This window comes from Aulonocara stuartgranti, assembly GCF_965226115.1.
Source record: "Aulonocara stuartgranti genome assembly, chromosome: 15".
Classification (NCBI taxonomy): domain Eukaryota; kingdom Metazoa; phylum Chordata; class Actinopteri; order Cichliformes; family Cichlidae; genus Aulonocara; species Aulonocara stuartgranti.
Window position 1 is genome coordinate 7636160 of NC_138951.1, and position 27305 is coordinate 7663464.

The 27305-nt window shown below is 41.1% G+C and overlaps 1 protein-coding gene across 6 annotated transcripts in view; it reads right to left on the reverse strand.

Annotated features, from left to right (window-relative positions):
• Positions 1-4682: 4682 nt before the first annotated feature.
• The window catches only part of LOC309689967 (estrogen-related receptor gamma-like), a 33770-nt gene continuing 11147 nt past the window's right edge, over positions 4683-27305 (reverse strand). For 4 of the 6 annotated variants that reach the window (XM_082506721.1, XM_082506720.1, XM_082506722.1 and 1 more), the window contains exons 2-8: positions 23499-23756; positions 23227-23384; positions 21850-21966; positions 12680-12790; positions 11900-12082; positions 6708-6977; positions 4683-6593 (exon numbers count right to left, since the gene is read on the reverse strand). In XM_082506721.1, the coding sequence (XP_082362847.1) occupies positions 6349-6593; positions 6708-6977; positions 11900-12082; positions 12680-12790; positions 21850-21966; positions 23227-23384; positions 23499-23743 (1329 nt within the window). In that variant the 5' untranslated portion in view covers positions 23744-23756 and the 3' untranslated portion in view covers positions 4683-6348. The remainder of the gene's footprint in view (positions 6594-6707; positions 6978-11899; positions 12083-12679; positions 12791-21849; positions 21967-23226; positions 23385-23498; positions 23757-27305) is intronic. The other 2 variants (XM_082506718.1, XM_082506719.1) reach the window with 2 other exon arrangements.

The window sequence follows — 27305 nt, forward strand, 5'->3', positions numbered from 1 at the left end:
GCACTTTGAAAATATATCTTTGTAATAAGAAACAAACACCAGACAAGCTCCAACAGAAGAGCTAGTATTCAAATGTGGAGGATGAACACAATAAATATAGTGTAAGACACAAGAATGTCTATATTCCAAATATGTAATCTGCTCCAGTTGTTTGTCTTTCTGCATGTTTGTTAGCAGTTTGGCATCCACAGTTTTCAACCTATCAAGTTCAAATTTTGTGAGATGGTAGATACCAGCAACAGCTCCAACCAAATTACTTTAGGTGAAAGATCAACATCACATCCAAATTGGTGGGAAAATCAGTAAAAACTTTTTATTGCCTACAATTTTTTATGGATTTTCTTTAAATTTCAAAACAACATACTAGGTCATGGGGAACATGGGTGCCTAGGTTGGCTAAGCATTTAAGCGTGACCTTAGCGTCCTGTATATCATATGAAAGGCCACAGAGAGAGCTGTACAACACTTTTAATTTTCTCAATATGATGCACTAAGACATCACAATGACAATAAAAAACAGGCTGACATATTGATATTGCAATAAAAATATCAAAGTTTTACTGTAGGCCCTGCCCGTTGGGGGAGTTGTGCTCTTAAAAAATACCTTTTTATTTTATCTGTGCTTCAAAAAAGGAACCAGTATGAGTTTAACTTGGTTATTTGTGTGCATCAAGAGGAAACTGTACATAATATTTGCTCAGTTTATTTTCAAGTGAAATCGGTCATCTTACGTTTGGAGTTTCTCTTTAAATTTTGGGTGGAAAACTCACTTTTTCTTTATTGCTAAATAATAGTGACTAAAAAGAAACCCATCTAAAGATAAAGCTGTAATGTGGTAACTTCTGTTTTTATCGTATGCCCTTTACGCCACTAATTCTACTTTGATTACTCAAAAGGAAGCAGCTTTTGTCAGTGACTGATTTAAAGGATAACACACTGTCTGGCTCATAAGGGGCCTTTGGCCAGCATGAGTTTCAGTTACACTGTTTAACTGAATTTTATGCATCATCATGTTATTGCTGGCGCAGTTGAAAGACATGTACGTAAGGTTAACTGCTGATTTTAAATGGGCTGTAGGCATGAATGTGTTAGTCCTGCAACAGATTCACGACCTGTCCAGCCCAACTGCATCCCTGGACCGGATATGTGGAAGAGTATGGGTGAATGGATATACTTATAACCATTTTGGGGGGGAAGCTAAAATATTTTTTTGTAAAGAAAAAACTTTGTAATATGAGCTCCAAATATTTCTGAGAATAACGTGAACTTACTGACCTGTGCAATATCCTGTATGACCACACGATGGCACTAGGCAGCTACTGCTGGCTTTGCCCTTTCCTGAGTGAACCTACCTCACACCCAGTCATAGTTTTTTATTGCACTGCAGTGAGATTTGGAACAGCTGCATATCATATACATGTATGCTCATTATTTAAAAATAATAAAAATAATAATAATAATAATGATATTAAAGATCAACTAAACCCTTCGATTTGTGTGCTGGAGAAACTGGTGCACAAAGTCTTAAAGTGACCTTCAACTTTTCAGGTGTTCAGCCTGCTTTGGTGGAGGTGATGGGGTGATTGACAGTAAAGAGCTACAGCAATAACTTTACTAACAGTTTTCCAGAGGATTGCATGAAATCTTTTATTTTCTATTTTCTTCTTCCTCCTCTTAAATTCTACATGGAAAATGGTCCCCTGTTGTATCCTGGATGTATGCATTGATGCAGGTATCAGTGTCATCTGTTTTCCTACCTACTTGTTAAAGTCCTCAGAATGATCTGTACACAGTCTGCCACAACTACCATCTGCTTTCACTTCATCTACTAAAGAAGGGAAATTTCTCACCTGCTCACCTTTAACATGTCTAGATAGATGATGATTATGTGACAGCGCAGGAAGGAACTCGTCACCGTCCAGTGACCAATCAGTTAGATAAAATCAGTGCGTTAATTATCTTTTTCTTACACTAAGAGCATTTGAAGAAAAACTTGCCACCACTTTTCCCAGTGTGTATCAGGTGTATCATGAAATCTTTGTTTTACGTCAGTTTTACCATTTATCTAGGAAAAAGTTCCAACATCCATTAAAAAATACAGCTCTTTCAATGACCTTTGGATAATTCTGTCATTTTGTTACGAGGACACGGAAGCTCATTTTGTCTTTAGCTCGTTGTTAAGAAAGTGTGATAATTACTCTCCAGGAATATTTTTCTTTCTTAAGGACAATAACGCCTTAAAAATGATGCCTCCCTGCGGCCATTACAGAGCAACTATTAAGAGAAGCCCTTGCAGGGTTAGTTGAGTGTAAGACATTGCCTGTAATCCAGCAATGAGGGACTTGGAATAATTACTCATTATTTACTGCTGTCTTTGTATCCGAAGCCATTGGGCCCCGGTCGTAGACACCGTAGCTCTGTATCAGAGGGACCCTCTGCATTAACTCGCAGCTCATTTGATTTATTTTTACAGCGGAGCTCTCTTTCGCCTAATACCCTAATCAGCATTCATACCTTGCTGTGATGATTCGGGACAATGCTTTTTTATTGAGGAAGTGATCTCACCCTTGAGTGCCAGAATCAGCCTTTTTTTACAGCCCATCTCCTTAGAGCCTCATCCATCACCAGCACGTCTTGGCGACACGGCCACTAGACACATACTAACTCATTTAAGAAGAGGGACATACAGGGATATATCACTCAAGATCACTAACTCACTTACTGACGGCTGATGGTGTGAAAAATCTCCAGCTTGTTGCAAATCCCTCTGTGCGCGCTGTGAGTTTTAACCCCAGATAAATGAGGAGATTATTTGGCTTCTGCTGACAGACAGGGAGGGGTAAAGGACAAATGGCTTCACTTGGATTCTGATTTGTCTTTCTCACAATTCATCCATCTTTATTCCTCAGGTTTAGCGTTGCCTCCTCCTCGCTCGTTTCCTCGTCGCCTCTCCTTCTTATCTTGTTACTGGAATTCTGATGTAATATTTGCACTCACTGGACACTTTGTTAGGTACAACTTCTTGGTATCTGGTTGGACTTTCTCACTTTCAGTTCCTCGAGGCACAGATTCATCAAGTTACTGGAAACCTGTCAGAGATTTTGGTCATTATTGACATGATAGCAACGCACAGCTGCTGCAGATTTGTCAGCAGCTCCATGATGTGAATTTACCTCTATACCACATCCCAAAGTTGCTCAACTGGATTGAGATTGGGTGACTAATCTTTGTGACATGACTTATCCTCCTGGAAGCAATTCAGTTCAACGAAACAGCACCAAACAACAACACTAAACAACTGTTGCATCAAGGTGCTTTATATTGTAAAGTAAAACCCCCACAATAGTACAGAGAAAACCAAGAAAACCCAAACAATCAGATGACCTTCTACGGGTGAGTGCTTTGGTGACAGTGAGAAGGAAAAACTCCCTTTTAAAAGGAAGAAACCTCAGGCAGAACCAAGCTCAGGGACGAGCGGGCAGCCATCTGTTGAGACTGGTTGGGGTGAGGGGAGACAGACAGAGACAAAGACATGCAAAACATTCATCTAAAGATGTGCACGCTGTGGTCATAAAGAATTGGACATGATCAAGAACAATACTCAGGTTAGATGTGGCATTTAAATGATTCTCAAAGGGCCCCAAAGTGTTCCAAGAAAATATTCCCCACACCATTACACCACCTGAAATTGTGATAAACAGTAGGATAGATCCATGGTGTCCTGTTGTTAACGCCAAATTCTCATTCAACAATCCAAATGTCACAACAGAAACTTAGATTCATCAGATCAGGCAAACATTTTCTGCTATTCTGTGAGCCAGTGTGACTTGGAGCACCTGTTGTAGGCTTCTGCCACTGTAGCCTATTTACTTCATGAATTGAGAGATGCTCTTCTGCCTACTTTGGTTGTAACAGCTGGTTATTTTAGTTACTGCTACCCTCCTATCAACTCAAAGGAGTCTGGATATTCTCCTCTCACCTCAATAAGACATTTTCTCACAGAGAACTGCCACTCACTGGACATTTTCTCAACCCAAATTCACTTAAATCACCTTTCTTCCACTTCCGGGTGCTGGTTTGAACTTCAGCAGATTGCCTTGCCCAAGTCTGCATGCCTAAATCCATTGACTTGACTAGATATTTGTGTTAACAGGCTGTAGAACATCTGTGTCTAAATAAGTGGCCAGTGAGTGTATATGAATTGTGCAGCTGTGGATTTGGCCATCACACACCTAATAGACATACTTTGCAAGGTGAATATAATAGACTACACTGTAAATCTAGCCCAACCTTATTTTTCCTGCTGTATTAAATGCTAAATAATGGAAAGTGAAACAGTGTTACAAAAAAATAATAATAATGAGTTTGTTTTGTAAGGATCACAGTATGATGAAGTGAGTCAAATGCCTCTACTTCTATGAGTCTCAACAGGCAGCTGATGACCAGCACTCTCTGGGGCCACTGTTAGACTTCATTACATTATGGCTGTTAATTATAAATCTCCTTCCAACTGGGCTCAGATGGCCTAAATGTGCCATAATGGGCCCAGCTTGAAAATGACAGTCCATTGTCAGACTGCACGGAATAGACCGCACCCACTTACCAGCTCTTAATGAATTTGTTTCAAACCCCTCTTCGCTTTATCGAGGAAGAAGGGGACACACGGATAATATGAGCTTTTGCATTAAGGGGATCATCTTTATTGCCCAAAAAAATCCACCTGAGAATGAAATAGCACAGCACAGCTCATCCAGACAAAGCTTAATTGCATCTTTAGACATTATCTGTTGGCATAAGACGTGATGTATATACAGCAAGTCATATACGACATACATTTAAACCGCCATTCTGCTGCTACATCTGTTTTTCTCATCACAAAAAAAGCACATTATAGTGTCACAGTACCTTGAGTTAAATAAAGAGCAAGACTTGGACATTTTAATTCCGTGTACTGAGGTTCCTTCCCGAGTTTAATCCCTTCATTTAACAGGTGCGGAAAACAAAGACAGAAAAACGACTCTTCACACAAAACACGCTAACAGATTAACAGAGCGCCATCACCAATTTCCTCAGACTTTATGGCTAAAAGGAAAAGTAGTGCACAAATTTGATCCTACACAGACTTCTATCATAGAAAAGACATCGAGCGCCTCCCTAATCCAGATTATACAGTATGGCAGCCATTATTTATTTTTATTTTTGTATTTTTTACATAGTTAAAGTTATATCTATGGGTCTACACAGCTCTACGACATTATGATCTTCAAGTACAGACTCCACGTTTAATCACGCTGTCTTTCATTTTTAATGATATGATGTTGGTATCAGTGCTGTAGCAGAGAAGCTGGTAAAAAATTATCTTACAATGATATCATTTAAAAATCTTAAAAACAAAAATCATTATCCACTGCAATTGCTCATTAATGCCACATTTATTAAAAGAAAAATAACAAAAGAGCAGAGCCACTTTCTAAATAAATATCACTTCAGTTGCATCATGATATACTCTTTCCCTGAAATTTTCTCTAAACTCCAGATATCAGTTGTTGTTGTATTAGGTGCTGATCATTTAATTGCTTCACTTTAGTCACTGATGTATGAAAGTAGTAGATATGTATGTATATATATATATATATATATATATATATATATTATAAGATATTTTTGCAATAAACCACAGAGCAGGGATGAAGGTTTATGTGAATGCCTTACAGGCCACATCATATTACTGTGGATATTTGCTGGTATTATTCAATAATATGAGTCTCTACTCTTTGGCAAGACTTACTCTAGTACCTCCTAGGACATGTATACCTTTTCTATACAAAAAGGACAAACAAAACCCAAGTCATAGTAGGTTTTCTAAATGCACTAGAATGCATATTTTACAGGCTTCGAGATGAATAAAGTAATCCACAAGGATTTTCAAGTATCATGTGGTCATTTGAGAAAAGAAGCTCTAAGTTTGGCATGTAACCGTAGATATCTCTAGAAGGCGACTCTTCTGCTTTTAACGCCACCTGTCCATTTGTCTTCATCCTTTGAAGCGGGTCAGCACTCTTAGTTCGGTGTCACAAACGGCAAAGACGACAATGGCCTTGTCACTAAGACACAGCTTGCCAGTTTTACAGCTTTCTTTTCCGCTTTAATTTAATATTTCATTGGTGGAAGGAAGGGTGTGGCTTTAAAAAAAACGTTCCTGCCACTTGCAAATTTGAGACTTTACTGTCAAATGCGAACTGATGTGGACAAAAAAACATGGCGTGAAACCCCACGATTACCCGTTATCCTTCACTTCCTCACATGCTAACCCCTGCAGGACGAAGCGAATGGCTGTCTGCGTTCAGGTCAGGCTTTAGCCTCTAGAAGTTCGAGGAAGAGTTTGTGCATAGGCACACGACCGTCCTGCTTGATGCTGCAGAAGTGCTGGATGGCACGAGCAGCTGTCTGACGGAGAAGTGGAAGGGTCATGATCATTTTGCCCGCTCGCCGAGGATCCTCCGGGTGGTGGATGGTCTCGTAGTCCTGCAGGGCTCCGTGAAGGACATCCTGGAGCCTCTGCACTGCCTCTGAGTCCTCAATATGCATCGAGTCTATTAGGAGAGATGAAAGTAAGATCTTAAGCTATGTCAAGAAATTAAAAGGTTTTACTGTAAAAAGAAATGTACAAATTCAAAAGCCAATCTTCATAATAAGAAGCTTCATACCTGAGTTAGCAAGTGCAATAGCTTTGAGTACCACAAACTCCTCCTTCTCTAGCCCCATGGCTTTGTATTTCTTCACCAGCTGCAAGATAGCATTGTTGAGGTCAAGCAGGCCAGCTAGCTTTGACTGCTCCTCATCCATGATGTAATCCTCAGCATACACAAGCTTGTCCTCCAAGGCCAGCGAGCGAAACACCACTCGAAGAATCAAAATCTCCATCCAGCCGCTCTGCAGCAGACTCATCTGGTCCGCCAGAGAGAGCGAAGGGAAGCCTGAAAGGAGAGAGAATAAAGAAAGATTTCCCACATGTCAGCTCACATGTCATGGTTAGTCTTACAAGGCCTGTACAAGACAAGAAACTTTCCTAAGTCTGTGAAAATAACTTCTTTGGATGGAAATAGAGACTTGTGACAGAAAAAACTCAAAAATGAACCTCCTTCATAAACTGAGTGTTGAGCTTGAATGAGGAGGGTATTTAACAGACAGAGAGGGTCTAATGGAAGATGCTATTAGGCTGTGCAATGGGAAGTTCAGTCCTGTCTCTCTACCCTCAACCCCAACTGGTCATAGCAGATGGCTGCCCCTCCCCAAGCCTGGTTCTGCTGGAAGTTTCTTCCTAGAAAAGGGATTTTTCCCTCCTAATGTAAGTGCTTCACCATAGGGCGTCATTTGATTGTTGAGGTTTTCTCTTTATTATTCTTGGGTCTTTACCTCACACTATAAAGCGACTCGAAGTGACTGTTGTTGTGATTTGGCGCTATATAAATAAAACTGAAAATTGAATTGAAGTACAGGATCCAGAATTTTGAAAGTTTAGCCTGATCCATCCTTCCTTTGACCTAGTCCTCAAGTTTTTTGGAAGGGTGGTTACTGGAGTAGTTCACAATTTCCTTTTGTTGCTGACTCAACCTTAAACCACTATTTAAATTTTGACTTTCCACATTGTGCAACATGCGACAGATCTCTTAACTCAAACAGATCTTAAATCCCAGCACTAAATACAGAAATTGCAGATCATTGTCTATCCTGAATGTAAAGATCTCGGCCATAACACAATTTCTCACTTTAATGAAACCAGTTTTATGAAAACGTGACTTGAATCTGATAACACTGACTTGCATCGCTTTGGCTTAGAGGGTAAAGCGGGTCACTGGTTGAAAGTCCAGCTCCACCAGTCCTTGTGTTGAAGAGTGCTTGGGAATAATACTAAACACCAAATTGCTGATGCATCAACAGTGTGAGTGTGTGTCCATATGATAAACTAAGCCTGTATAGATTAAATCATTTTATGAATGTGTGCATGAAGGTGTAAATGTGGCTTGTATTGTAGAGCTCAAAACACTACATCTATTTAACATAAAGTTCACTGTGTGGTTCTTACTGTCAAAGACAATTCTTTCCTGTGTCCTGTGCTGAGCCTTGACGCACAAAAGGACTTTAATAGGCTACAGTGGGATTAGGCTACTTATGGGAGTTCTTGCAGTGTTTTCAAGTGCGTTCCTATTTCATTAAACTAATTCAATTAATACATAATAAACCACCTGCAATGATAAACACCAAATGCTCTTTCTCACGTCTTTAGAGCTCCATGCCTATTATACATAACTGTACGGTGATGACACATTGTTATATTGTTATTAGACAAAGCTAACGTTTAGCGTTGTCTCTTAGTTATAAAGTCCTTTGCTTGTATACATTCTGGTCTTACTTTCTGTGAAGCTCAGCTTAGCATAAACCTGGTTATCCATGCTTATTAATATAAGCAATGATAGAGAATTTGCATAAAACAAAATGATTTTACACAAGGGAAGGCCACACGGCAAAGGGCATTACAAAGGACACAGGGAGTGAATAGGTGGTGAATCTAATTACTCTCTGTAGGACGTGCCTGCTTTGATTGACAATTACACCCCACAGGAGTATGATTAAACCCACCCACAGCCCCCGCATAAACCTACATTTACACACATACTTGCACACGTTTACTGTAATTAAATGAATGATTTTACAGAGCGAGGGAGCGGAGTGGGAGGTGTTTGTATTTTTGACACCACTGGTGATTGTTATCAGGATCCACTTCTCTTTACAATCAGTACAGGGACGTCAGTGGCACCCATTTCCCCCCACTATCACTCCCTGATTGATTGGAAAAGCTGTCTGTGCACAATTTTATTGGCCAATAGGGATCAGTATTCCGGCGCAGGATCATCGATCAGAGAGAAAGACCAGCACGAGTACGTGTTTGAGCCTGCATGATGAAATCGCAAGCAATATATTGATAGATTTTGAGGTAAAGTTAAACCATCAATAAAAAGAAAAGATCATGCATTAAATGGACCAGGCAAACATTTACCGAGGGCAACAAGGAGGAGAAAAGTCTTGCACGTGTTTGGATCATATCAACAACGGCGCATGGACAGTCACACTACAGTCACCCTTTAAGCATATTCATTTGACAGCCAACTTGCATCACGGACTCAAAAAGGCCAAAAACAAAGAGGGCAGTTGGTCTTTAGCCAGCTCATCTGCCAGTCCGGCCCTCAGACTTCAGACCACATCACTGTCAATCTGCCTGATAAGAGCAGACAAGGAGGAGGGGGAACAGCCAGGACAGTAGCCACATCACACTCACCTCCCCCTGGGCAAAGAACTCAGATGGCCCGGGCCACTTTGCCCAGGACCCCGATTCTCTCAACAGTGGGGGCCGTGTGTCCTGCCACTCACCCAGAGCTGATGTGACATGGCCATTACGCTGCTAGGAAAGGCCAGTCTTTTTTTAAATACTCGTATTCTGAGTGCATGTGTCTCTTCAATCTACATTTTCTCTTTGTTTCCTGTCAGCTGAGCTTTCTTTATATCTTTTACACCCTCAACCTGTTCCATAAAAGATCCTATTGTCATGTCTGTTCTTCCCTTTTTTGTGTCTTTTATTTTGAGATGCTTGTCATATCCTCTTTGGCCAATCTCATCTGTAATCTGCTTTTTTCTTTATCACCGCTGTGATTTTGATGCCTCTGACACTGTCTAGAAGGCTGAGCACTAAAGGGGCAATGTTTTTAGATAACAGAGTGGTGTCCAGGTTGGGACTTGAGCAGTAACTTTTATTCACACTTAAAAATATCAGATTATTTGAACAGGTCTCACCTGTTTCCACTCTTTATCACTGAGCTTGGCCAACTGGCTCCAGCTTTAAGTGGAAGTAGCATGGATCAATTTATCTAACGATACGTTATAGCGAGTGAAACGTGTGCTGAATACATAGCAGCAGGTTGGGCCTCAAGAGTCGGAATTCAGTGAAATGCCATTTAAAAAATATAATATAACAATAATAATGGAGCCCATGTATTATGTGATTTAAGATAAAAATATATATATCTACATATTAAAGGTTATATGACACTGAAGTAGTTAAAATATTTTCACAGCTTTTTTGTGACATTTCAGAAGTTTGATTAAGATGTGCTTGACATTTTGATTGAATTTCAAAAATCAAAGCCCCCCACCCCCACCCCAAGGTACATGTGCACCGCTGCTCCGCTCTCCCAGTAAACCTTCCACTGGCAAAAGGGCCACAAATACACCCATCACTCGGACTCCCATCTGTCTTGACAGTAAAGAGCCAAACAACGGGAGAAACGCAGACAGCAGGGGCCCCGGGAGGTGAGAAGTGGGTGAGGGGAGTGGGTATTATAAGAGAACAATGGAAACGCTGATGACGGACACCAAACACCAACACACACTCAAATGATTGCTTCATGTTCGCTTCGTAGGGGCGAGCATGGAGGCGAATGTAGGTGAGAGAGGGGTTTTTGTTTGTATTGTAAGCATTTTAGAGATGAGGCATCAACAAAAAAAATCCCAGGTGTTTCCCCTGTCGTGTTTTGGGTCTGGACATATATATATATGTGTATATATGTGTATATGTGTATATATACATATATGTAAGAGCAGAATCAAGACCGATGATAAAACTGTCTGATGAGCTGGTGTGAATAATGATTCAGTTAACCTGCAGTTGAATTCAGTTCCACTGAATGTTAATTTTCCACCTTCACAAACTCACTATGCTGTATTTGCACATGTCAGGAACCACGACTCAAACTTAAAATAAAGGAAAACAAAATATGTTTTCACTGCAAAGCATGGATTTTTTGGATGAATGTCCAACTAGCAGGCCTTATCCTTTTTGTTAAATGATTGTTAGCCAGTCAATATGAAATTGAACAGACTTTTCTTTGAGTCACTACCACTTTCTCTGTTTGATCGCAAATGGAACAGCTTTTTTTTTTGTACTGATGATTGAATTTTGAAGACATTAGCTTTAATGGTCTTTTTTTAAATACTATTTTCTGACAAATGAGTTGAATGACTAAATTAAATACAATCAGTAATGAAAATAAAGCCTAAAATGCCATCCCTGTTTTCCACAGTTATTACATTTTCACTTCAGCACCAATCTAAAGCAGTCTCCGTACACTCTGATAACGAAAGTATCCCACTCTTGAAGGCGCTGCAGGATTATGAGAACTCATTTCACCAGTTTGGAGCATCTTGTATCGAAAGGTGGTCCGAAACAACCTCTCAAAGTGTGTAAACTGCTTCTGAATTGTGTTCCTTTTATCATTCCTGGGTCTAAACCTGCAATATCAAAAGCAGATCCAGTCTGCATACCTCTGTGGCACATGATTACAACCATCAACAAAGCTGTATTAATCCCACTAAGCTTTTAGAATGCACTTCCCCTCTGCTTTCTACACGTGCATTCAAAGAAGGAAAAACAAATCTCCGGACATCCTTCCACTGTTCCTGTGTCAGAGGAGAAGCTAAGTGTGCTCCAAGTGCCAGGAGGATTTCCATAATTCAGACTGCACAGGGAGACGCCTGCGGCCCAGGAAATGAATTAAAACTTCCAGGTGGCCGCGGCTCATCTGGCTGATATATTAGGAGCACACTTTGGTCAGCAAGGGCACGGCGCATACACACACATACACGCACACACAGGAGCTTGACGGACAGATAACACGCAGCCAAGCCAACATTACCTCCCTCCTCTGGGCTTCCCGTGAGTGTCTTGGCTGCTACAAGTCAGAACAATCCTTCCACTGATCTGATTAGAGACTTAATGGAGCTAATGTGTGCGGTGTGCTTGTGCGAGGAGAGTGAGTGAGGCAGGGGAGACCAGCCGGAATCATACCTGGGATGTGCTTGGCCCAGCCGATGTTGACCACCAATTCTCTGTCAGCCAGGTCGCACAAAGTGGTCAGAGCCTTGATGTCGCTCTCGGGTACCGTGGGATCCGGCATGGCAAAGATGCCCTCTGGCTCAGCAACCAGCAGCAGAGATACCACCTTGTTCTCCACCACACCACCTACAGAGACTAAAATGAGTTAGAGTTTATTAATATCATAACTTTTGATCAATTGATCTCATTGATATTAGGATTTCCTTTGAAGAGAAGACACAAAAGACACACACACTCATGCAAAAGTTAAAAAAAAAGTGCAAAAAACAAGCATTGGATTGCTAGTGATGCCTGAACAGTCATTATAGTTTTGTATTTTCCTATTTTTTTATCTGTGTTGCTGTTAACTAAAATGTTTTTATATCTAATTTTAGATTTTAGCTGAGTTTTAGTTGACTAGAATAACCTAAAAAACTTTGCTTTATCCTTGCTTTTCTGGCTTTACTACTGGAGCACGCTCATGTCAGGAGTGACGTCACTCCCAGCTCCAACATCTGACTTCAGAATGCACTGCTAACCTGATGTTTGAAAATGAGGTAGCTTTAAATAAGCACTTAGAATAAAACATTGAAAATTAATTGTATTATAAAGCAATAAAATTTTGTTTGCTTGTGCTTTGACAGACAAAATGACAGAAAACATTAGTGGACTGTTTTGGCTCCCAAACCACAACTTAAACCGTAAGAAATGACTCCATTAACACTTATTAGAACATTTTATTTTTACACTTACATGTTTTTTTCTGTGGCAAGGCATTCTGAGGGTGTAGATATGGGCTGTTCTCGGCATCTATTCTTCTCTTGTACTTTTGTCTGCCACCTCGGACCCGGTCCAGACGCACACCTACATAAACACAAACAGAGGACAATGATGTTTAGCATAGCCACAAACCAGTAATCTTGGAAACTTTCCCAAGCCCGGATAAATGAGGAGGATTTTGTCACGAAGGGCATCCGGCATAAAATCTTGGCCAATTCAAACATGTGGATCATAAAGAATGACAGTCATGTTATAAATATAGATGCCTGTTTGTCCTTTTTTTCATGCTAACGTCCACTCATTTACACAAAATAAATTACTGCCATTTCATTTTGAGTGACATTAAGTGTGTTTGAAACAAATCCTTGTTTAAACTAATGTTTTGAAGGTATATAAATGGCACAGGTAGCTGCTAAGTGTTATATTTAGTTTCTTAGCATTGTTTCACCTCGACCAGATGCTTTTGGTAGCTTGCAACAGAATTCTGACTGAATATTTGATCACTCTTCTTGGCACAATTGGTTGGAATCCAGTTGTGTTCAAGTTTTAACTGTCTAGCTCTTACACTTAGGTTATATATTTGGAGGTAGTCTTCCATACACTTGTGGACTGTACCAGTCCCACTGGCAGCAAAACACCCCCAGAGCATTGTGCTGCCACTACCATGCTTGGCAATAGTAAACACACTGAGCTATTTGACAATAACAGGCAGTAATCTTTGTCTTTTCTGGCCATAAAACTTTTCTCTAGAAGGCATTTGTCAGTGTGGGGAGCTGCGAATTTCAGTGGAGCTCGAAGATGTCAATTTTAGAGGACTGGCTTTTTTTTTGGTTGGCACCGTCTCCGTCCATGGAGATGTAAATCTTGCTTTCCAGTGGCTTGGGAACACTGGTGTTCCAGCAGTTTTCAATCTAAGGCTGGAGACTTGATGGTTCCTGTGTTATTCCTGAACATCATCTCATCTGAGGATGACTGGTTTTCCCATGGACCTTGTACATACATACAGTTGTTTGAACTAATCATCCTGCAATGCAGTTGTGTGCCCACCTAGTGTACCAAAAATACTAGCATTAGCTGATAGCCTAGCACTAAAACCTCTCACGCCAAAATAAAACAAGACAGACTCTACAGCATCAATGCTGAAATTTCAGACTTTAAAATGGTAGCTTAGAAACCAGCGGTTGATGTCATGGTGGCTATGTCCATCTTTTTTATACAGTTTATGCTCAAATAGCAAATGAAAGTTTCTCATGATGACTAAAAAAAACAAAGTTTGGGTGTCAGGAAAATGCTTTTTTGTCAAACCCAATAAACCCACAGGAAGTTGGTCAATTACCAAGCAAAATATACTGACATCTCAAGGAGAATGGGCAGGACAAGTCCAATGCTGGCACCGCAGCATGCATCCTGTAACATGACACTCAACAACTTTAGAGCAGCTGGTGACAACTGCTCATCTTAACAAGCACTGTGGCAATAACCTAGTCACCATGACGATAGGGATTTAAGTGTGTGTGTGTGTGTGTGTGTGTGTGTGTGTGTGTGTGTGTGTGTGTGTGTGTGTGTGTGTGTGTGTGTGTGTCCAAATGAGGCAGTTCGACGAGGGGAAGCTGATGGGATTTATACTCATGGAATCGCCATGTGTCTCTACAAAGACGAAGCATGCATCCACTGAGGTGAACGTGACTCAGGAACTCTTCAGTAGTGGTGTTGGATTGCCCAATCTACACAGTGTAAATAGCCGTAGTGCCCCTGAATAGATACTTAATGGCATTGGCATCAGTAAGAGACACGCCAAGGGTATTTGCTCACTTGACACCACACAGTAATACCCCACGCCTTTGAGCCTGCAGCCTTCTGTACTTAGTCTTACTTCTGCAGATATTTATGTACCGCTTACATCAACATTAAGAACATCAAATAAGGTTCTCTTAGTCGGACATGCAAGATGTGTTTTGCGGTTTAATCACTTGCATACCAGTGGTTTGTAAAGCTATTTTACAGGTGTGATTTACTATAACATATAATTCCATAGAATTTATTTAAAGAATTTCTACTTTATGAGTTAATGTACCATGAAGAGAGACAAAGGTGAGCTAGAGGAGAGGTTTGTGCATAGCAATCTGCCTGGTAACCTTTACTGTAAGCCAACAGGATATTAACAACTATCAAACTGCATGTGTTTACACTTTTAAAAAAGTGGACATGTCTGACACACAAACACCAAATCAATGTGTACTTATCTCTGCATCATCCACAAATTATATATTACACAGCGCCTATTATTCAGCCAGCCTCATTACAGTCAGAGTATTATGTACAAATTGACAAGTGTCTATTTGTACATAATACTCTCAGCAAATATATCAGTAATGAATACTTCACAGAAGTGTGCGTCGGAGTTTTGCTGTGTGATCTGCTCACTGGTTTGGCACCAGAGTTCAACAATATTTGCATTAAAATAAAAAACCAGAGTAGGGTTCCCAGATGTTTATCTATCTATCTATCTATCTATCTATGTATACACATTTTAGGGGTGCAACAATACATGTATCGGTATTGAACCGTTCGATACAGTGCTTTTCGGTACGGTACGGTTCGGTACACATATGCATCGACACAAAATTTTTAATTTATTTTATCAACTTTTCTTCTGACGATGCTGTCTGTGTTGAGAGCTCAGTGGATCTGCGTTTTACTACTCCGCCTAGGCTGCACTGTCGAGCGCAGATCCACTGAGCGCAGCGCAAGCTAGTGAGACAGAAGTTAAGCTTGTTGCAACATGGCAACTGCCTCAACGCTACCCAAAATTGAACCTACCCCACCCTCATTCAGATCTGGCGTTTGGAACTATTTTGGTTTTCATGTGAAGTATGACCCCGATGGACAAAAATAAAACAGTATGTTGGATGTGCCACGCAATGCTCAATTGGTGGGAACTAGTGCGTTAGCGCAGTTAGCTCGTTAACGTGTTGACGCCGTCCAGCCCCACGCACGGGGCGATCCGCGGTAACTCGTTAACGGAGATTTGCTGCGTTATGGCGTTAACGTAATTTTAATGAGATTAACGCTGACAGCACTAGTGGGAACAGAACGAATATGACTGCACATTTACTCCGACATCATCCTAGTGCAAAGACAAGTGGAAGCAGACAAAAACAACAAGCACGCATGCTACAAACTTTACCTGAGTCATTTAGACAGCCGTTAGCACATGATTCTCCTTATGGGGACCTGATATGTTTAATAGGCCTCTTTTTTTTAATTTGTTTACATATTTGGTAATATCCAGCTGTATAATTCAAAAGGGATTTCTTAGTAATTTTTAAGCTAAATGAACAGTTCTTTAGGTGCTACAAAGCAGTTTTCAATATCAACTACTCAAAAGAAGCTGTAATACATAAATGATTTGCATCTCTGTAATATAACTTACATGTGCAACAAAAATAGCATCCAACCATTCACCTAAAGTACAGAACCACGGGGTAATCATACTTTTAGACCGCACATAAAATATGAACACAGCCACTGTAACCTGCTTGAACCCTTGAGCTGAGCCATCAACATCTTACTGTTCAAGATACAAGATTCGAAGTGTTTATTGTCATGTGTCACAAGAGACAAAGGCATTTCTCTGTGCAATGAAATTCTTTCTTTGCTGTCCACCCACAGATTCCGATTAATATATACAATAGAAATAGAACATAAAAATACAAATAGTACAAATAAATAAATGAAGACAGAAAGGGAGACAAAATATGGAGATTTGAAACAGGAATGTGTGAAGACAAATGTGACATGCAAGGGAATAATTGGTAGCTGCTTCCTAAAACAGGGATGGGCAATTCATTTCTCAATGGGCCACATGAGAAACTGGGACTTCTGTGGAAGGCCACACACTAATATTGGTGAAACTGGGACTGTTGTGGAGGGCCACACACTAATATTGGTGAAACTGGGACTGTTGTGGAGAGCCATATGCCAGTATTGGTAAAACTGGGACTGTTGTGGAAAGCCACACACTAATATTGGTGAAACTGGGACTGTTGTGGAGGGCCACACACTAATATTGGTGAAACTGGGACTGTTGTGGAGGGCCACACACTAATATTGGTGAAACTGGGACTGTTGTGGAGGGCCACACACTAATATTGGTGAAACTGGGACTGTTGTGGAGGGCCACACACTAATATTGGTGAAACTGGGACTGTTGTGGAGAGCCATATGCCAGTATTGGTGAAACTGGGACTGTTGTGGAGGGCCACACACTAATATTGGTGAAACTGGGACTGTTGTGGAGGGCCACACACTAATATTGGTGAAACTGGGACTGTTGTAGAGGGCCACACACTAATATTGGTGAAACTGGGACTGTTGTGGAAAGCCACACACTAATATTGGTGAAACTGGGACTGTTGTGGAGGGCCACACACTAATATTGGTGAAACTGGGACTGTTGTGGAGGGCCACACACTAATATTGGTGAAACTGGGACTGTTGTGGAGGGCCACACACTAATATTGGTGAAACTGGGACTGTTGTGGAGAGCCATATGCCAGTATTGGTGAAACTGGGACTGTTGTGGAGGGCCACACACTAATATTGGTGAAACTGGGACTGTTGTGGAGGGCCACACACTAATATTGGTGAAACTGGGACTGTTGTAGAGGGCCACACACTAATATTGGTGAAACTGGGACTGTTGTGGAGAGCCATATGCCAGTATTGGTGAAACTGGGACTGTTGTGGAAAGCCACACACTAATATTGGTGAAACCGGGACGGCTGTGGAGAGCCACATACCAATATTGGTGAAACTGGGACTGTTGTGGCACAACAATATTGTTGTGCAGCCCTCCAAAACAGCCCCAATTTCTCATGTGGCACCTTGGACAAAATAAATTGTTAATGCTTGTCCTAAACTGTATGCCTTATTATCTATTGTAATCCAAATGGGAATGTATTTTACAAAATTTTGCAAATTCTTACAAAATTGAAATCATGTTGTATTAGGTAAGCCCTGAAACCTATGATCGGGGCATGAACCTAATGAGTTTAGATCATAAATCAAGTGAAAAGTAAAGTTATATTCCTATACACTTCTATATATTCTGACTTCCCTTTATAACCAGGGGTCGTGTTCGTCTTCATTTTCATCTTTTATATACAGTCTATGGTCATACTTTTAATATACTGTGCTTCACAAGAGCAAGAAAGAAAACTTAATATCAATATGGATGCAGAACATCAATGACATACAAATAAATTTAGATCACGTGTTCGCTAAGTTTTAAGATTTGTGAAGACTGAGAAGTTAAAGCTGAAGAAGATGAGCAAGGTATTAAAGGAGAGATTGGCTGTGGAAAGTTAATGCCCCCTGACCTGCTGGTGATGTCATAAGGGGCGAGTATGGATTAGCTGGATGAGGATGTGGGTGCCTCCTATGTGTTGTTATTAGATTTAACACCGTTGGCAAACGGGATTCAGTCAAACACTTTTTTGTGGTTTGATTAGTAGAAAAAAATGAGCTTTCATGCAGGCATATTTGTTTCCACTCACATGTGAGAGTTACAACACACATCAGAACTGAGTGTAAGTTTTCACAGTGGAATGTGCTGACAACCAGAGGGCCAAGAATAGCTTTTGTGGATAACAAAACAGATATTCACGCACACCTCCTTCCTGTTCCTCTGAACAGCCCATCTCAGTTTGATAAACAGGGAGTAGTCATATTTATTTTTTGCCTCTTACATCAGACCATCTTCCTTTGAAGGGATATGGACTTCCACATGAGACGCTTTTACAGGTTCCTAAAATGCACCCTGCATACATACAGGTGGTTGAGAAACAGAGAAATCCAGCCGCTGATCCAGACTGATCCTTGTTAGCGTGGTTTAGTGTTTAGTATAAACAATCCCAACACTCCTCGGATATTGCGACAAATATACACATGGTGCTACTAACAGCACTGTGGCGTTATCTTTCCTCTGTCCTGATGCTTTTCTCAGAATGCTGATTAATGCTGAATGATTAACACCCCTAAGAAAAGGTAACTCCAGCCGGGAGGAAGTAGAGATTAGACAGTAAGACAAAACAGAAAGGTGGGGGCTAGTCAGGGAATTGTTGCACCATTGGCCATATTTCTTAGAAACATAAACCATTAAACCATAAAAACACAGAATCACATAGTTTCTGCTTTATAACATCTATTTTCAAAATAATTTTCACATTTCCTAAAATACTAATTTTTACTGTTCTGAGTAGCACTAGCAACTGTAGAAATGGGGACTAAACAAAGCTTAATCAAATCCTGCCTGAGGTCTATGTGTCTTTTAGCTGTGTTTTTAATATGGCTCTGACTCTCCCCATTAAACCTCACAGCTCCTCTGTCTCTGGCTTTACTACGGCCTCCCCAGGGAAGAGCGGCATTACGATACACGATGAAGCGCATTACGAGGGCGCTTACAGCCAGAGTTACGAGGGGCAGTTCCCATTTCATGGAGGTCCAGGAGTCCCACAAGGCATCTGGAGGAATTTATGAGGGAGGAGGGAAAGCAAAGAGAAGAGAGGGCTGAGAGGTAGACTGGGATGCTGCTGATGCCCCCACCCCTCCCCCGCCACGCACCCATCCCATTAAAAGCAGCTAATTTAGAAGAAGGGCAGAGACAGTCCTGCTCACAAGAACACAGTGGCATGAGCATAAATATGGCTGCTGCTGACTGACATGTTTAAACACAAACACGTGTAAAGATGCTATTATTCTGTATATCAATAACTTACAAGCACATTTATACACAGCTGCAATGACCAGATGCTGTTGTGTGCTTAGCAACGAAGAGGTGGTATTAAATTATCATTGCACTTTATTGCAACCTGGGTCGCATTTTAGCAATTGTTACCCATTGTTTCTATTGGTTTAGCATTAGACCAAAAAAAGTAGCTGGAGTCATCTGAGAAGTTGACAAACCAAACCAAACCAAAAGAGAGGCTGCCCGAAATTATGATAATCTGTCAGCAGACAGGCCATAATATATGCTCTCTAGGTTTTATATGATGGACATTAAGTCTTGAAATTTGTGAGACAGCGTACGTCACGGGAGAGTAGAAACTTGTCGGGCTACTCCCTTATTCCCAGCAGATAGATCCACATATTTGATTTGGCACAGATTTTTACGCAGGATGCCCTTCCTGATCCAACCCTCCAAGGCGTTTGTGTTTCGTCAAGGCCTCAAACTTGGAACATTTCACTTCTCAGTGAACAACACAATGAGCTATCAAATTCCACCGACAGCATCTCTGACTGCTCATATTCACTGAATTTGGGATCTAATCATTTATTTTGCAGACAGAGAAAGTTAGATCCACTTTTATGGAATCTAATGAGAACTTTCTGTGAAGCCCATCAACCTGCAAACTGCGTTTAACATTCAGAGGAGGATTGCAAATGCAAAGAGGTAACGGTATATCTGTTGCAGCAGCCATTGTTGTGTTATGAGCCTATGTTTTTAAGACATAACTCTTAAGGAAGAAAAAGGTCTTTAATTTTAAAAAGAAAATGGTAAAATCAATATAGAGATGAAATCAAACCAGAACAGTGCTGACCCAGAAGAAACAGAACCTTTACTAAGGAAAAAACAAACGCCAATAGCAATAAAGCAGCATGGTGAGTTTTTTGTTAGACCCTGCATGATGCACAGAGGTTGACATGCCTCTGATGCACAGGATTGGTCTGTTTTCTGGGGATCAGTGAAGATAATGCAATGGGTAACTACATCCCTCTTGTATTCTGCCTGTCACCAAAACATAATAAATGAGAAAATAAAGAGAAAAAGCACAGGTTCAGAAAGGTAGCTGACACTTCCCTCGCGTCTTCCACTTTGACCCACATGCCTTTGAAGATTAGAACGCCATCTTTCTAGCTTTCATACGTGGAGATTAAAATGGATGAAGCTATCACAACTGTGTACCCAGCTGAATTAATCCATAGTTTGAAAACACTGAATAAAGGTTTTTGATTTCAATATGGCTCTTGTGAATTACATGGTGTGTGATGCTGACAACAATGCCTAATAATTCTATTTACTCTCTCTTATGCCTTGGATTTCACCCCCCACCCACCCACTCATGCGTTTCATCAGCTCCCCTCTCTCTTCCTTATCTTCTCGTGGACATACGCAGAAGGCAACGAGTGGCCGGTACTGTAGGAGGTCGCTAATGTTTTCCTTTTTGAGTCACTTCTAAATCTGGATAATATGTCACACCGCAGGCACATAGTGACACTAAAGGAGCACCTGACCACACTCACAGAGTACCAGTGGAACATATTTACCACTGTCATCTCATGTTTTTGAGCATGTATGATGAAATTTTGCAGGGTGGACCTTAGCTATAGAAAAAAGGCAGGAACATGAAAGCTCATTGCTAAACTTATTTGATGTATTGTATTGTAGTAGTATTTAATAAGTATAAATACTCTGTAAGGTGACTGGGATCTGTTAGCACAGATCCTATAATTCTGATGTAAGAAGTGGCAGAATGTTATTGATTACTGCAAAACAGCAGGCTCAGTAGGCTTTAATAGGTAACTTATCCCATTCTAGTTTAATCTGCCCTTAAACTCTCTTCTGTTTTACATTTGATGCAGCTCACAGCGCGCTCTGTTATCTTAATAGCTGCTGCAGCACTGCTCACACACCTACACAAGTTGGCACATGTCCATAGGCTATTTCAGAGGAAGACTCATGAAGCAAAGACTGACACAGATGAGCAGTTATTAGCTTTCTCCTCCTCCCATCTAAGATACAGCTCTGCATTGTTCAAACTTGTGTTTACCACACATACAAATTACCTACACACACGCACCTCGTAGCCGGAACAGAGGGCTTGAAGTTTAACTGTCAGAAGTTTTAGGTTTCATTTGAGTTTACACAACTACTGTCAAGGGTTTACTAGGTTATTGTTTAGAGGAATGCACTACAAAGTAATTGCAGTCAGACTTGTATTAGGCTTCACTCTCTTTCTCAACTGTCTGAAAGAGGAGATTTGAAATTCTGCCACCGACTGATCGATCTCAGAAAAAAAGGCAGCTCGAGTAAGGTTTTGACAAGGATCGGAAAAGGATTTTTTTTTTAGGATATAGCTGACCTTCTCTCAACATGCCCACTGCCAGACATTTCACAAATCGACAAGCCTGGCAAGATTTCCGTCTTCTCTTGGTGATTTCACATTCATTGGATGCTGGACAGCTGTATTCGATGTTACCTGGAGGATAACAAGTGAGAAGGGGGGAGGGGGGGGGGGGACTTAGTAGTTGCTTTGCAAACAATGAAGCAGCAATTCAGTATTACTCATTGTCACTGCTATCTCAATGTTATGTCTGAGAAAATGTTGAGATTACACAGCAAACCTCACTGGCATCTGTAAAGGATCTAAACTGAGGTACTTTTGAGAAACAGAATTTTTTTTCAAAAGGAAATGTTATAATTTAAACCAAGGCTGAGATACTTAGACTTAGAGCTTTTTATTGTCATTGTGCAGTTTCTTGCACAGCGAAATTGGGTAGATTGGGTAGATACGCTGACTTTAAGGTTGTAGTTCTTTAGACTGTTCCTTATTTGCACCATGTTGGATCTCAGGTTTTCTGTTATGTATTTGTGGTCTTACCCCATAACTGACTGATTACCCTAACAAGTTAATTTCACTATAAAGTTGTGGTAAATTATACCAGAGGGTTAATGTATTTGTGGTCTCGACTTGTAACTGACCCTGATTACCCTGATAAGTGATCCTGATTACCCTATTAAGTAAATTTCACTATAAGGTTGTGGTAAATGTCCACATTTTAAAAAAATACAAAACCATACATGTTCTCCACACTAACTGGCAACCCAAGGTGTATGTTAAGTCTGATGGCTTTCTGCCAGTTGGGGGTGCTTTTAGCTGCCACCCTTGATCAGCGATAGGAAGTATCTGATGAGCCAGATCTGCTTTGTCTGATGCGACAGCCAGTGAAGCTTGCTCTGTGAACTCATCTAGAGTAGCCAACTTCTAGAGGCCTAAACTAAACGCTTCCTGTCAGGCTCCTGAGCTGGGCCAAGAGGGGACAATCCCTTTAAAACACACAAACTGCATGCTGCCGGCTCTCCTTGCTGACTTCCTTCAGGGCTGAAGCGATTGCGCACACATGTCAAGCTTTAAACCTAAACTCAGCGATGTTGACTATACACACAGTGGTCTAAGTATAACTGCATATCAGCTGCTTGCGAGCAGATCTTTATTTAAAGCCTTTCTGCAGTTTTGAAGGTGGAAGCTTGTGAAATAAATGCAGTAAGGGAGTCCTCTTCCTTACAAGCTAACTGATCAGGGCTTGTTTTTCCCAAAACAAATGATCAGGGAACATCTACACCTTGTTGCTCCTAAAACAGGTTTATATGATGCAGGAAGGCATTATCAGCCATGCTAATCACAATAAATGCTGAGCGTGTTTGTGAAGGTGTGTTTTATATACAGTGCCAGTCTCACCCTGGATGGTCCTCTTAAAGAAGGCCTTACAAGCTTCACAAGAGGCCACACCATAGTGGTAGCCAGACGCCACGTCACCACACACTAGACATAGGCGCTTGGCGACAGAGCCCAGCATGAATTCGCACTTGACTTGGCCTTCTTCCTCACCAAACCTCCTGGAGAGAAAAAGGAAGAGTAAAAATAAGGGTAATACATAGATATAGTAATAATATCATTTCACATACAAAATGGAGTAAAACAGATGAAATAAAGGAGAATATGATACATACACCAACCTATTTGCTCCTCCATTACTGGCCAACCCCGCTGTGTGACTAAAGAGGCCTGGTGAGTCCTGCCCATTATTGTGATTGTGGCCTTTGGTGAGAGGACCGTAGCTGGAGTTTGTGTCCGAGGAAGAGCTTCCAGGACTGGGCTGGGCCGGGCTGACATCACCCTGAGAGCTGGGGCTGGGGCTGGAAGGCTCACGCTTTATAGAAGAGGGACAGGTGGGGTCCAAGCCCCTCACTGACATCCTGTCCAGATGCCTGGAGACAAAAAAAAAAGAAAAAAGAAAAAAGAATTTAATACATATGATGTGTGTATGCATCTTATTTTAATATATATCTATGTTGGAGAATTTGAAGTCATCTTTATTTAATGAGTCACTTTGATATTGCTATTAATATTTGCAGCTGACCTTCAGGTCGGTGGGCTTTGATTAGTTTTATATTAGTTTTATTAGTTCTGGCATCATCTACACAGATAGCAATCGTGTAATGAATATACTTGAAATTAATATATGGATTCACATCTCTTCACAAACACAGGTATGTATTTGTTGGCTAAAAGGTTTAAAAAAAGAATGAGAAAGGCCATAGTTTCTGTTGAATACATCAGTTTTTTAATTTCACAAATCCACAACGCTTCAACAACACCACATACCAGTTTCCACATCCGTCCGAGTGTTAGAGAAACCAGCCGTTTGTGATTTCCCCCATATGCAAAGCTGCTGTTCATTACACTGCTTTGTTTTCAGAGAAGCAATTGCTTAAGCAAACCTAGGAAAATAGCTAAACCAGCAATCATCCACACCGTCATGTTCAATCCAAATATACTCACATTCCTTCCACTTTTATTGCCTATTGTCTTCAATCTATTTTCTCTTTGTTTCTCTCATTTACCAAATTTGACCTGATAAACTGCCTGAAGCCTACACCAGATACAACAACTGAGCAGGTGTTTTTTGTAAGAAATATAAAGTGGAAAGTACAGCTTTTGTTAGAAGTCAATCCTTAACTAAATGAAAGAATGTATTTATATATTTAAATAAAATCTTTCCATTATTAGTTATATAATAAAAGCTGGAAATAAATCTTCTCCTAGGCCTGCATGTTAAAGTGTGTATCATGGCTCTATTATTGGATTAGGATGTGACCACAACAGACTCTCTGTCACCATGCCGAGGAGAAAAAGCATTTGAAACCAGCTGAAGCGTACAGTAGGCTTGCAGGCATGTGATCTGCGCTCACACACACACCTGCGCACACGCTCGCTCGCATTGTGGCGTCAGACTTTTGTGCGTGGATGTAAAAATAAAAAACGTAGTCTTCACCGCATACACTTCAGATTCCTACGATCGGGAACACACTACACCTCCTGGCACGCACATTCTTACGGACACATTGTCAAAGCATGTGTCTTCATAAACACCCTAACACTTACATTGCATGCAGCTCTTTGACGCCAGGCCTAACTTCCAAAACAAAAACCCCAAAAAAGAAAACTGCTGTACACACACCCCACACACTATCCGTACATCTCTCCCACTCTATTCTTGGCTTGTTGAGGTTGAGGTCCAATTCAGCCGGTTTCCTGCCATGTAAATCAGCAGCTTCCAATCACAACTTATTTGGTAGGCAAAAAGACTGGCTGCTTTTAACCACCCACTGAGTAAACCATGGCCACGCGCTACTGACCCCTCTACAAGCCCACAAAAACATACACGGACACGCACAGTAAGGCACTGAGCAAGACAACTAAGGTCTTGATAGGAAAACCAAACAACTGTACCAGTGTTATCACAGCGACTGCTGCCTTCAAAGAGCTTGGAAATCAAAGCTCAACTGCTTTGGTGCAGTAGAATAAATCCAAAGTAGCAGAATCAAAAACGTTCGAGCACCAAAAACTGTGGCTGAGCTTTTAACCAAGTTGCCTTCTCTAAATCAAATTACAACCTTTAGAAATACTGTTGCAGTTTGGCAACTTTTGCCCATTTACATATCAGAGTAGCATCGCCGTTCATTTGCAATCCTGTTACTCTTGTCTTCCAGCAGATAAAAAGTCTAGGATACACTCTCCTCTGAGCCCAAGCTGCTTTGCTCTCCCACAGCCACCTGCAGCTGGAAACGACCCCACACGGTGCTGCAGAGTGGAAGAATTTTCACCGCAGTACTTTTCAAAAAAAAGTGCTATTTTTACAATAAAATACTGTTGCTTATGGTGCCTTAAATGTTTAATTTTATCCCTATGATGCCATTTTGCTCCTGCACTCCCCGCCGCTGCATCTCCACCCTCTCCAATCCAATTCAAAGACTATAATAACAGCACAGTGAATAGATTTCAGTTTCCTTTTAAAATGACTCACTGGTAGTCTCAATGGCTATCCATCACAGGTGTCCATAATGCTGTGTCGAGTCCCTGACAGGTACAGAGTGAGGCATTTTGCTTTCATAATGAAATTGCATTAGAGTGGGGTGATCAGATGTGATGTGATATTCACTCTGACAGATTACTAATCTACAACTCCACATAAAAGCCCATCAAAAAACGGTTGGTGCAGCTTGTACAGCTCAGTGCAGCAGGGACAAATCATTGTGTGTGTGTTTGGTTGGGGTGGGGTATTCAAAGTTATTATACCAGTATCCAAAACAACTCTAACTGCATCTTGGCAACAGCAACAAGAAGACAAAAAGACGGAGAGACCGACAAGAGGCGGGAAGAAAATTACACGGGAGGCAGACAGATAGAGGGAGCGTGAAAAAACCAGAGAGGGACGGAGAGAAAAGGGGCAGTCCTGAGGCTCATTAACCTGGGGGGTAAGGGAGGGGGGGTACTTTCTTTGAAAAGGAGCAAAGTCATAATGCAGACAACAATGACCCGGCTGCGTGGAGGCAGGGAATGAGATTGAGGGGAAAATAGGGAGGGAAGAAAATCTCAAAAACTGATCACAATACGCTAAGAAAATAGAGCAAAATAGATTTATTTAAAAGCCTCGAAGGAAGAGAAGTCTTTGTTTAATACTATAAAACCTCCCCAAAAACTTCAAGGGCCTGTTGACTAACCTTTTAGCTCCAAACCTTAGGGAGAGCGATTGAGGTCAGCGGGGTCTCAGCAGTGTTTTTATTACTAATGAGCCAGAGATGAGCAGGGATCAGAGGCACCCCGAGCGGCCGTAAGAGCTTTAGTCAGGCTTTGGATGAAGCACAGAGATGCGGCACCCGTGGCTGGAGCTTGGGTCGGCGGGAAACATGGATAGCGTGCCATTCACAGGGATCATCTGCGGCCGCTATCACCTTTTCTAACGTTCCTTATCCGGTTGCTTGTGTCACAAACAATCAGGGAAACAGCGCACTCACATGTCTGCTAGATTTCTGTCTTCGTTCCCGCGCTCTCCCGAGGAATCTTACTCTAAATCAAATATTTGATCACATTGATTACGCCGCCGTGATGATAATGAACCAATTTTTTGTGTTTCTGTTTGTGATTACAGACAAAACAAGCAATCAAAAAAAAAAAAAACCCTGCAAACTCGCAATCAAACAGCTGCTTGACTTTTCTTTTCCCATTTGCATTGTTCTTGTGGAGGATTTTTACCAGCCTTGGATGACACAAGCCACCACTAGTTACCTCTAACCTGGCCTTGCCTGCTTACCCTCACTATCAACAAACAAACAATGAACAATGGCAACTGTGATCAATCCAAACAAACCTTCACACTCATAAAAGTTTGATCTCAACGTACCCAAGGCACATAAAACGTTAATGAAAGTGTTCAAAGAGCAAGAGCTGGAAAGGACTGCAGGCCTAAATTAACA